The 12,288-nt window shown below is 48.5% G+C and overlaps 2 protein-coding genes across 15 annotated transcripts in view; one reads left to right on the top strand and one right to left on the bottom strand.

The window, feature by feature from the left end:
- stx8 (syntaxin 8) overlaps window positions 1–12,288 on the top strand; it is a 60,362-nt gene that overhangs the window by 26,671 nt on the left and 21,403 nt on the right. For 10 of the 13 annotated variants that reach the window (XR_008951202.1, XR_008951200.1, XR_008951201.1 and 7 more), the window contains exon 8: window positions 5,019–5,088. The exons of the other annotated variants lie outside the window; for them this stretch is intronic. Coding sequence is in view for 4 of the 10 variants with exons in the window: in XM_057037028.1 (XP_056893008.1) it covers window positions 5,019–5,088 (70 nt within the window). In the remaining 6 variants the exon portion in view is untranslated. The remainder of the gene's footprint in view (window positions 1–5,018; window positions 5,089–12,288) is intronic. 13 annotated transcript variants of the gene reach the window in all.
- ntn1a (netrin 1a) overlaps window positions 1–12,288 on the bottom strand; it is a 38,132-nt gene that overhangs the window by 6,386 nt on the left and 19,458 nt on the right. The window contains exons 2-4 of one of the 2 annotated variants that reach the window (XM_057037021.1): window positions 11,137–11,325; window positions 4,906–5,055; window positions 3,421–3,474 (exon numbers count right to left, since the gene is read on the bottom strand). In XM_057037021.1, coding sequence (XP_056893001.1) covers window positions 3,421–3,474; window positions 4,906–5,055; window positions 11,137–11,325 — 393 coding nt within the window. The remainder of the gene's footprint in view (window positions 1–3,420; window positions 3,475–4,905; window positions 5,056–11,136; window positions 11,326–12,288) is intronic. The other variant, XM_057037022.1, reaches the window with a different exon arrangement.

Here is a 12,288-nt window from a genome sequence, read left to right as displayed (position 1 = left end):
AGGGACCGAGAGATGGATGGACAGCCAGCGGCAGTGGAGGACAGTGATGGGGTGGTGGAAGAAGGATTGTAGCTTTCAGGCAGCCTGAATATATACAAACCTTCATTGGTGTGACCAGGTCTTTGCTCCGTGCCTTTATGTCCTGTTTGAATGAAGTTGCCGGGGGAACGCCAAGACAAGAAAAAATGCAGCGAAGTAGGCGCAAGAGTGGATGATGGTGGAGAGTAAAGGGGTGGAGAGGTTGACAAGAGAGGGGGAAAAAAGACAGAAGTGAGGTTTATCAGGGGGGTGGGAAGAAGAAGAGAGGGACTGGGGGTTTTAAGTCAAACCCCCCTGAATCAGCAAAGAGCCGAACCCTCAAAAACTGGTGGCAAGGCGGGCAAGCAACAGCCAGAGCAACAAAAATAGGCAAAGTAAATGAAACAGAAGAGTCTATATGAGCTGCACCTTATTACCATGTAAATGATGGAGGGGGGAGGATCGCGGAAAGGAAGCTTTGTTTTCTCATAACCCCCCTTGTTGCCATCATGATACTTCCCTTTGATAGCCTTTCGTTCCCCATTAGTGTACCCCTGAGACGCAGCTCTGGGCCCCGCTGAGAGCACCCCGAGATCCCCATTTAGGGCCAGGCAGTCCCCTACCGTGAGGACAAATGTTCCCTTTGTGCACACATCACAAGCAGGGAAAGTGGGAGCAGTCCTGCAGCACTGAGCTAAAATGTGCTCTGGGTGTTCCGAGCAGATGTAGTTACTACGGAGCTTTGTGTTCCGCTTTTCAGAGCTCTGAGGAGTGCGTAAGTGAGAGGAGGACCTTTGCCCCCTTCTATCGGAGCGCTGTACAGTGCATTGAGCTAATCGTTTTCATTTGGCTTCTCCCTGAAGCTTCCTCAGAACAGAAGTGGTACAGTCTGCTGGGTTTGAGGAGTAGGGTGCCCACGGATGGAGGAAAAGTAGGCCCGGCCTGGGTTCAGCCGCCTGCGGAAGCATCCAGTCCACGTTACCGCTGCGCGTGGAGCGCGATCGCACATTTCTTGCGCGGTAAAAGAGACCCAACCAGAATCATGAGACCATCGCCAGGATGTGATTCTGCCTGAGAGTGGCATCATCCGATCCGTTCCTATCGGGAATGTTCTGAAACCTGAAACAGTTCTTTATACACCAGATTCAGGAGCCTGGGGTATGCGAGCGCGAACGTGGAAGCACGGCGGCGTCGGAAGATCCCGAAGAGCGAGACGAGGAGGTGTGAATGCGGCCCCGGGAGGAGGGCTTTCTCCACAAACCAGACTGATTGAGAAACAAATTGTGGCAAATAAAGCATGTAATTAGATTAGGGATCCCAGAGTGGCGTGCTGCTCTCGCCGCAGAGTTTGGCTCCTTTTCATCAAAGACCCACAGAGAAAAGAAGGAACAAAGAGAATAAGTTCATTGTGTTGCCGGGGAGTAAACGCCGGTTTGTTTTTGGTAGACGGCACATCTCACAATTTGAATTAGATTGATTTGAATTGAATTGAATCAAACATTTAAATCCAGTTGTGTTTGGCACCAACCGTGGCACCAGTGTTAGAAAAGGCCTCAGAATGCCTCAAAATCATTCATTTATGAACTCCATGTGTAGTCACCTGCCTGTGATGGTGGTGTATTAATCATCATAGTAGGCCTGAGTGTTTTTGGAGTGAAAACACACATAGCATTAAGAATTGGTTCATATTGGCTCTTATTCAGTAACTGGAGCGACCCGATCCAGCACCTATGACTGAAGGCGGCGAGCAGGGTGTGTGCAGTAACAGTCATCCCCAAAGTATTCAAGGAGGCCCTGCCACAGATTCTGATCACTTCCAGCCCCACCAAAGCCTCTCCGTCTCTCTCTGTCTGTCTCCCTCACACACACACACACACTCTTGTTACCATCAGGCGCCCCATCACAGTCACTCCAGCCCTTCCTCTCCTCCTCCTCATCATCATTATTTTCACATGTCGCGTATCCTGACCAAACTGGCCAGCGCAGGTCACTGGCGGCTAATCTCCTTCCCGTTTTGGTTGCCGCGCAGACGTCTCTTTCACGACCTGTGGGCGTGGCGACTCTCACCATCCGTGACCCACCAGCACAATGTGTGTTTTGTCTGAGCCGCCCCATCGGAGGTATTCTCCATGCATTCCAGCCCTCCGTGTGGTCGAGGGTGAGAGACAAATTAATATCCACTCCTTCCTTCCCTCCACACCTATGGAAAGAAACCCTTCCCCAAAAGGCCCAAACAAACCCAGTGGTCACACACGCTGCTGCAAGTGCGATATTCTTCAGTATCAATACTATGATACTAATACTCCTCAGAACTACGTCCATTGATTGAGCTCAACCTCTCCGTTAAAGTTACGGATTGCGATCAAAGTCGTCCCCCCCAGGTTGTGGTTGGATTCCACCGCATCGCGTTTTATCTATCGGATCCTCAACCTTGTGGCCGTAGGCTTCGCATCACCAGAGTCGAAGGGTGAACTCCCTCCACCAACTTCCGAAGTCTCAAGACCGAACTAGAAAGAGCAAAAATGTCGATCACAGGGATACGGATCCGTCTCGTGGCTCTGGACATTTTCCTACACCCCAAAAGAAGAGAAATTCCTGACCCGGGGGCCCGGGGAAACTCCAGATATTGTTGCTCGGCACCACCCACGGTGTGGTGTGAAGACAAAGCGTGAAACAGAGGGAGACCAAGAAAGTGGAGGAGAGTGAAAACGAGGCCGAAGGAGAAAAGAAAAGAGGTGGAGGAGCGTTTGGGAACCCTGCGCTGTCAATCGGGGCCGTACAGGGGAACGCCGAGGGCCCCCGAGGGCCCGACAACAGCTGCAGGGCAGTCCTACACGCACACGTGTGCTCGTAGATGGAAACCTCGGGCCTCTCGTGGGTTTCATAGGTGTGAAGCGCGTTGACAGATGACTCATTTTTTCCACTTGCAAGACCCAAAATAAAACATGCACCCCGAAGCACAAAGACGTGTGCGTGAAATAATACAAAGGAAACTACAAAACCTCAAATGTGTAACAAACAAGGACTCCACGATGTTTCATTTACAAAGACCAGAGACCTCCACCCGTCCTTCCATCACCCCCCGTGTGGAGGGGGGGGTCATCAAATCAACCAAAGCGTCAGGTCTCTCTGCCCTGGGGCAGACCAACACCCCACTGTGCCACAATTAGCCTGGTGCAAGAGATTAAAGGAGGCAAATTCCAGGGCAGCTGCTAATGGGTTTAATATTCATGAGATTCTTAAAAGCAGGAAGGATCCAAGTTAACCAGCAGTGGGGGGGGGGGGGTAAAAACTACAGATCATAGCCCGTTGGGAAAATTCCAGATTTCCAAGGCCACGGTGCACATCTCACCACTATCTGCACTTCTAAAAGTGGCTGAAAAGGAGACGGGATGGACTCACCTGACGGCTCCTCCGGGCTGCTGGGCGGGGTCGGAGGGGGCGTGACTGGAATCTCTGCTCCCACAGAAGACAGGACAGACAGAGCAAAGTCCGTTATTTCATCAATCAGCGCACATCCCGATGGTCTCTGCAGCGTGTAAATGCGTTCAGTGTGTCGACGCGTGTTTGTGGTTCACCAGACCAGTTTAGACTGTGGGTGAGCGGTTGCTATGGCGGCAAACGGACTGGCTACATATTGTTTCGTGCTGTTTTTGGCCATTTTTAGACGGTTAGAAGTCTGTCAGTGTTCAGAATTTTGACTTCCTTCATAAATACTATATAATAAAACATATGTTCCAAGTCTGCTTGACAGATTTCTCAGTTTTAGTGGAACACTTGTCCAAAGACTCGATTCTCTCAGCTCCCTGTAGCAGCATGTCGAAGCATGTAGGACGAGGATAGCGGCCTTCTCATCCTCACTGGAACAGAACGGCAGCAGAAGGCATGAGACACGCTAAAACAGGAAGGAGGGAGACGGGAATCTGGTCAAATCTGTGACGGGAAAAACGGGAAGAGGTGACTGTGGGAGAATCAAGTCTTTGGGTGGACCGCAGCCAGATTTTTTCCTGTTCTCTCTTTCCAGCTCTCTGAACATGCACAGTGCCACATAAATCAGAATCATCATGCGTGACGCCTGCTGTGTACACACAACAAGGCTTTCATCCGTGATTAATTGATCTGTATCAGACCAGCAATCGATGCCAAGACAATGGCGCCTGAAGGCCAGGGCCGCTGATTGGTTGCCAACGGCGCCTTAAGGTGTGCAGGCGATCAAAGATTCAAGACGAAGCTAAGAAATCGACTGAATCTCTTTCACGTCTCATTTCCGAGGAGCACCAACACTTCCCAGGCGTCAAAGAGAGTTGAGAGATTTATTCATTTATGCGATTCCAGACGTGGCATGTTTACGTTTGGCTGTCTTCCACGTGAGCTTTGGACACCGGCGATCCAAGTGTGGCAGCGATACCAGTCAAAACGTGTTTATATTGTCAAATGTACAGTTTATCTTTGTGGTTTTGAGTCCTCGCTGACTCAAATAGAGGTGAATATATTATGGCAGTCTATATGAAAGCAATTATTGATAGTTAGATTGCTAATCTGGGTCTATTATTCCCACAAAATCCCGCTTTAATTCAACACAGATCTATTTTTGGCAGAAATTTATTTATTGACTTTAACTTCATGATGCCTCGTCTTGCTTCTTGCTTCTCTGGATCTCTAGGATCTCCATATGAGGTCTCCTCTGTGTCACCAAAAAGCAACAGATTCCAGATTTATGGAGACCAAAAAGCAAAAGCTGTTTATTTGAGTCAGCAGATTTCGTGGTCCGAACATCGAGGTTTGGACACTAATTTGACACTTATCTGAAAAGAGTGATTTAATCCCTGTGTGTGTTTGTGTGCGCGTGTGTGTGTCAGACAAATATCACAGAGCGGTTCCACATACTTATGCAGGGGGCAATGGGTGAGCGGCTCTGCTGGTAGCCTTTAGCGCAGCGGTTGCACGTGATACCGGTCACGCCGTCTTTACAGGGACATTGTCCTGTGGTTTGGTTACAGGTTTTGCCAGCGGCACCCACGGGATGGCAATCACATGCTGTGAGGAAACAGAGGAAGAAAGAAAAGCACGGTGAGTGATGACGCACACGTGGGTGGGGGGGTATAAACAGACAATCTACAGAGTGCAGGTGGGCACACAGCTACAACAGCAGTGGTGAGAGACAGGTGGGGGCGTGTGCAGGGAGACAGGACACCACAGTGATTGTTCTCAAAGTGAACGTGGCTGCGAAAAGTATGGTAACACACCCCTGAAGCCTTGACATTGTCTGCTAATTGGCTAATTAGCCTGATATCATCACACTGGTCGTTATTACTCTCAGTATTTTGTGTGTGTGTGTGTGTGTGTGTGTGTGTGTGTGTGTGGTAGAGTGAGGGTTGCGCCTGATTACCAAATGATAAAATAAATGAGGATAATCCTGCTTGTCTGTTTCTGATTTCTGCCAGGGTTTTTTTTTTTTTTTTTTTTTTTTGAACGCAGTCCCAAAACGTCTGTCGCACTTCCTTCCAAACTGGGGGGTCCATCGAACACATATGCCTCCGGAATGTAATCACTTTCCAACAGCTCGGCTCGACGCAAGCCCATAATTTATTTAGCAGCCAAACCCCTGTCAGGTTTTTAATCAGCGTGCAGTAACAGTTGTCTAAGTGTTGCTTCTCCTCACGTGTTGATCAGGCTGACTCACTTTTTTTTTTTTTTTTTTTAAAGGGTCCATACAGTAAATCCCGATTATCTAATTCAGACCAGAACACGTCTTGAAAATACATCACAGGTTTCTCCCTTCGGAAAGAAAAAAAATAGACAAGTATGTGGATTTTCTCCAAACTCTCACCACCAAACCATTCCGCCTAACGCTGGAACACCAATGAAGCCGACTCACGGCTCCAGCCTCGGCGATCCCGCTCTGCCTTTTATTTTGGATTTTTTTTTTTTTTTTGCTGCGTTGTGTCACTTGTCACTCCAAAAACCATCAAAGGCGAAGCTGAATTATGCACGCTGAGGTTTGCGGGACTCTTTAGTGGCTGGGCCTGTTTTCATTCGAACCACACACAGTTTAAGTGCACTGTACAAAATTACAGCCAAGGCGAAACGTTCATTTCAGCTCCTTAATTTAGATTAATGCTAAAAGCATATAAATGTCAAAGCAAATGTGGACTTACTCAAGCAACCGAAGCCGCAGCCTCTTGTTGGGTATTAATTTAATAAATCAGCTAATCTGAACAAACAATAGTGCTATTTGATTGTTTCTGTCTGTGCGTAATCTAAAGTTTGAGCTCAATTTTAACCCTTGGAAAAATCTACAAACAGATCTCAGCTTTACATTGTGAAAGAGCAGTTAACACACACACACACACACACACACACATTTGTGGGGACTTTCATTGACTTAATGAATTCCAGTCCTAACCTTAACCTAAAGGTTTTACCCCCTAAAACAGACCTCTGAAGTTATGAGAAACGCATAACACAAAATGTCCTCACTTTAAGGGTAAAATGCCTATTCTGCTCCTCAACTATGTAGCACGTGCAGGCAAACACACACACAAACATACACACACACACACTCTGCCACATGCATTTGCTGTGCTGTATAATAAGGCTGCTCCAGTGCTTAAAATAATAGAACTTATAATAGATTCAGGGTTTTTTAAAAGGAGTATTGCCTTTAGAAGCCTCATTTTAAAATGTTATACCTGATTTTATAGTACTTTAAATATTTGTATTCTCTTTAAAAATGTTTTAAGCGCCACTGGCGTCGGAAGATTAAGTGTCACAGATCAGTGTTTTCTTCTGTCTACCAGCTCAGTCTGTCACCACTTTAGTTGCTCGGTTGTGTGTAGCTCAGTGAGGAGGAGGAACACAAACACACACACACACCACACACACACACACACACACACACACACACATGTGCTGGAAACCCTCCAACCAGCGGAAAGGCCGGCGCAGCACGTACGGAGGTCTGTAAATTTTGGAGGTTGTCATGAGAGTTTGAGGCTCAAGAGGCCGAAGTGCACTTCTGGTTAAAGCTTCAGAGAGTAACGCTTCGATGTTTTAAAAGCTTCCCTGGTAACCAGGGCTCGCTGTCTGAGCCCGGCCACTAAATCAAGGTGCACAGCACATGGCTTACAGGTGGAGAGCGCTCTGTTCCGACCGACCTCCTGTCTGGGCTGCGTGACAAACGGTCTCGCTCCCTGTGCTGGTTTACACACCTGCTGGCTGAAGGCGCGACCTTCTGTGGACATCTGAGCCAGAGTTTTTGGTTCAAGTGTGTGCTCACTTAACGTTCAAGTGGTTGTGTATTCTACTTCATGGCTACTACTGATAGCGTGAGGAGATAAGGTGAGTAGGAAGTCCTTCACCGAGGAACGGGGGGGGGGGGATGTCGAATGCTGGGCAGAATTTATTATATGAGGGATTAGTGCATCGTTACTCTCAGAATCCCAGATGACTTCTGTCTGTGTTGGAGAGTAGAGTGTGTCCATAAGGCTGGCATTTAAAGTCTGACCCCCCCCCCCCCCACACACACACACACACACACACACACAGTTGATTTGTGTGTTCTTTGCCAACAACAGCCAAGAGTCTGTTCTGTTACTATTAGGGATCTTTGCAGCGCAGGAGGAAATACTGTTGTTGCTTTAGCTCACAGACTGTTTGTCTGTTGTTGCTATTGGGCGATTTTTGCTGCTTCTTTCTGTGACACCGGGAACTGTCAGGCTTCTGGACCAACACTAATATATTGGATGGGAGCTCGTGCTGTGAGTGATGCACATGTGCCTCATTACAGATTAGAAACACACACGTGTCAGCATGTCCAATGTAAAACCACAAAAAACAATATTTTTCTAATCCTGAGCAGAGAGCCTTTTATATTCAGCCTATTAAAGCAAGACAGAGACGAAAAAACCACCCCTGCTGCATCGACGGGACACATGTGCTAAGAATCTGGGTGTGGGTTAGCCTCACTGAAGCAGACCACCACTAAATCAGGCCCTAATTTCCCGCCCTGCGGAGACTCGTCCCGCTCGCTGATAAATCTGCACGGTGGTTCGTATTTAAATGGGTTGCCCCGAAATGACGCCAACAGTTGCGGCGTCGGTGCCAGCCGCGGAAAGCTTGAATTTACTCAATGTAGACAGTCCACCCGGGGGGGGGGAGAGGGACTAATCACAAGCAGGGACGGTTGTTTGGAAGCAGCTGCGGACTCATCACTGTCACTCAGCTGTTGTTTGAATATGAGCCCTTTAGGGTTTCAATCCCAGAAACAGGATGACAAGAAACAGTCATCCATCCAACCACCCACAGTTCTAGTGACGTGCAGTAAAGCTGTGTGCCGCTGCTCCCTCTCAGGGAAGAGCCGGTTGGCTTTTGGTGGGAATGAGCGGCTTTTTGCTGTGTTGTGTTGTGCGATCAGACCCCTGCGCTCTCCGACTTTGGGGCAAAGCAAAGGACTTTCACAGATCAATAAACAGCCAAAAGCTCTTAATTGCTGCCACTTTGCTGCGGATTCCACGCCGACTGAAGAGCGAGCGGGAATTGGGCTTAAATTTCATTGAGATTTCTGGAGTTATGGGCTGGAGAAGTGTGACAGCATGCATTCCAAAGGGGTTTGACAGCGGGAAAGCTGCGTGTGGTTAGAGGGATAAAGGGAGCATTGAATTAAATGATATACGACTTTCCGCACCTAAGTCGACGATAATATTTTGTTTGGCGGATTCACAGGTTCATGTTTGGGGTAATTAGCCGAGGTCCTTTATCGTGCGTCTGTTTATCAGGCGTAGCCGAAAACCTCAGATATGCAACTTTGACCGCGTTTGCTTGGAATTGTGCAGAGCTGGGCGAGGTGGGAGGTGCCCCAAACCTGGCCCATTCTACAGCAGGATGAAACCTTGTTTTGTTTTGTTGTTTTTTAATAATTTATTAACACGTGCTCGTGTTTAGTTTGAGGAAGAGACTGGACCCTTACCCGTCGTTAGGCGACCGAAGCAGTGGTACAATATTAGCTACGACATTATTACATATAGTTGTTGCCCGCTTCCCACGCTCTGCAGCGGGGACGTCGGCCAGATCGACACTTCTGAAGCGGAGTGTTCGGCTCCAACGTTCTGGTCAGTGAGCTTGTTCTTGCTTTCAAAGCACAACAACAAATTAGATGGAACCACATAAACAGCAGTTTTGCCTCTTAAAAAAAGAAGGGGGGAAAAAAGCCCATCTGCACACTCGCAGGATTCATCCACGGCCGACATGAAGATGAAGGAGTTCCTGTCAGGCTCCAAACATAAGTGATCAAACAGCCCGAGTGCAGAGCCAGCCTCACATATCCAGATGCTCTATGACTTTACTCCAGATGCCAGAGGTCCACACCAGGTGCATTTTTCACAGCTTGAGACCTGCTGTTTCGACTTTTGCTTCATGACGCATTGATCCAGGGTTACCCAACATCAGATTATTCACCATCATTGTATGAGAGCTGAGCTCCACATCAGTGGAAAACATGAATCGATGCCCTCGGGCATTTTATCACCCGTTGACCTGAGGTTGCCTGGAATCTTTTTCAATTGTTTCCAGTGCGGTTTTGGTCATTTCTTCTGCTGTTTTCCTGTGAATTCAGCATTTTTAATTATCAAAATAAGTCAGAGGCAATATAAAATACACTAGATTCCACCTTTCTTTGCCAAAACAAGCAGTCCGTCATCACCAAACAGTTAAAGGGTGGGTTAGTGATGAGTAAAGCACAACTGTTTCAGAGCTTTTCTGCTCTGAAAAGGGAGCCCTCATGAAGCAGAGTTATGGGATGCTGAAAGAATCCAGCCACGCAGCAAGAGAAGGGGTGTTAGAAACAACAAAAAAGGGGGTTAGATCTTTGCAATTAGTGAGCAGGGTAGACAGAGCGGAGGATAGGGGTTAAAGATACACAGCATCCTGTTGTGATGAATGTGTGTTTGCATTCCTCCCTGACAGAAGAATGAGCCCAAAGCAAAGGGAAGGTGTTCATGTCAGGAATATCGCTCTGGAGCACTGAGATGTGAGGCACATCGGGGATTTAACGTGATTAAATAAGTGAAATGGAACTGCCTTTGCACTCAGCATGGTAAAGACACTCAAGCGGTGGCATCAAATGTTGCTGCGGCGAACAAAAGACAAAGAGGGGTCATTGTTTCACGTGATCCGTCACAGCTGTTTTAGTCTTCAGACGTGTTCCCACTCACACCGGCTGACTGGTCAGTTTATTTATTTACCTCCGGGTGATTGACATGAGAAAACTGGGGCTTAAACTGTCAGCGCGCAGCTAATATTTCCTCATCCGCTGCCTCCGAAATCCTCAGACGTGTTTGCATGATGCAGTTAGGTGTTTAGGTGTGTGTGTGTGTGTGTGTGTGTGTGTGTGTGTGTGTGTGTGTCTCTGGACTTGTTTGCACAGGGATTTTGCTCCTGTTATCTTTCCCTGCAGCTATAGAGGAGGTGAGAAAACATACCGATCTTTTTCAATCACACCTCGTCCTGCTGCTCCTTCTCCTCCTTCGCTTTGACCCTTATTAGCTGCGGTGAGGGCTGGTGGCAGGCAATCCATCCAGCACTTAGCAGCGAGCACACCTGCGTAGGGGCGGGGCTCCTCCTTCCTTCCCCTCGCATCTTTCATTCTCCTTCCACCTCCGTCTCTCCTCCTCCTTTTGCCTCTCTCCCCGTCCCGCGGCCCTTTCACCGATTCCCCCGGCTTCCCAATTGTTTTTGACCAGATCACTTCACACCTCGCCTCTTTGTTTTGCTTGTCCTGTCATCCCCACCCCCACCAACACACACACACACACACACACACACACACCCCAAAAGAAGCCAAATAACTCAACTGTCGAGGGGGACACACCCGCGCCCATACCACCCCAACCGCCTGCTCACCTCCGCTGACAGAGGGAATGACGGGAATGACGGGAATGAAAGGGCTGTCGACTGCCCCCCCCCCCCCCCCCCCCATCCATGTCCCCCATTTCCTGCCATTTATCCAACCCTGATTTGTCACAGGCAGGACAGGACTGAGGAAATAGGCGTGTGTCTTCTTGGTGAACGTCGCCGACGTGGAGAACGGAAGGAGCGGGAGCGGGAATGAGATGCTGGTACCTTTGCAGGCCTTCCTGTGCGAGATGGGCTTGGACAGGTCTCTGTAGTAGCCCTCTTTGCAGTAGTGGCAGTGGCGCCCGGCTGTGTTGTGGCGGCAGTTGAGACAGACGCCGCCGCTCTTCCTGCCCGACAGCTTGTACAGCTCCATGTTGAAGCGGCATCTCCGGGCGTGGAGGTTGCAGTTGCAGGCTGCGGAGAAAGAAGAGAAATGGCAATAATTAGACATTTTCTATTCTAATTATAGGAGGATGATTCAAGGACAGGGATTAGGATTAGGTGTTTGACCTGTCGTGCACGTGCACGCTCACTCGCTGTGACCTGTTTTATTCTTCTTCTTCAGTTGATCTCTTGCTAAATTCTTGTTGTTTATTGTTTATTTTTCCACTGATGTGGAAATTGGACGCAAGCCGTTGGAATTCCCTGCATATTTGTCAGTGCACGTATGTGTGAGCAAGGACGCGATGGGACATAAACACGCGCTATTGGGTGAATGCAACATTTCCCTTATTGTGCACTTTCCAGTCATTTGTGTGAGAAACTAACGTGAACGAAACAATACTGGGAAGATGGAATAAATCTGTCAGAGATTTAAATTTTTCCGCTTTTCCGTCTCTCTGGGCGCCTCAAGGGTCAACGGTCCTCTGGTTTTTGTTAACCCTTCGCTCCGCCGGTGCCGCTCTCCCAAGTCCAAACTGTACTGCACGCATCTCACGGGAGCGCGCACGAGACCGTTCGGTGCTGCTCTTTCACAGATGAGCAACAGTGGCAGAGATTAATTACCCGGCTGATGTTTATTCATGACTTTCTGGCAGCGAAGCGGCGCGCGGGTTCATTAGGCCTGACCATCCGAGACCTCTCGCCTCCAGCGCCGGCGTTCATGAATGAATAACGCAAAACACAGCTCGTGCACGTTAGTGGCTGCACCGCACACAAATACACGCCGGCTGTGTGCACTTGCTTGTGTTGCTGAACCGCCACTTTACATTTTGTCATTTAATATTCCCACCGAGAGTGGAAACGATCCTAACCAATGTTTTATGTGTGTGTATGCATGTGTGCACGTGTGTGTACCTGTGTTTCTCCACGTGTGCGTCCAAGGGTGTGTCTGCGGTTTAGTGTGGAAGTGTACGTCTCTTTGCAAACCTCTATCAA

This window comes from Takifugu flavidus, chromosome 6, assembly GCF_003711565.1.
Source record: "Takifugu flavidus isolate HTHZ2018 chromosome 6, ASM371156v2, whole genome shotgun sequence".
Classification (NCBI taxonomy): domain Eukaryota; kingdom Metazoa; phylum Chordata; class Actinopteri; order Tetraodontiformes; family Tetraodontidae; genus Takifugu; species Takifugu flavidus.
The sequence above is the reverse complement of the archived record's forward strand: the minus strand, read 5'-3'. Positions and strand labels throughout refer to the sequence as shown.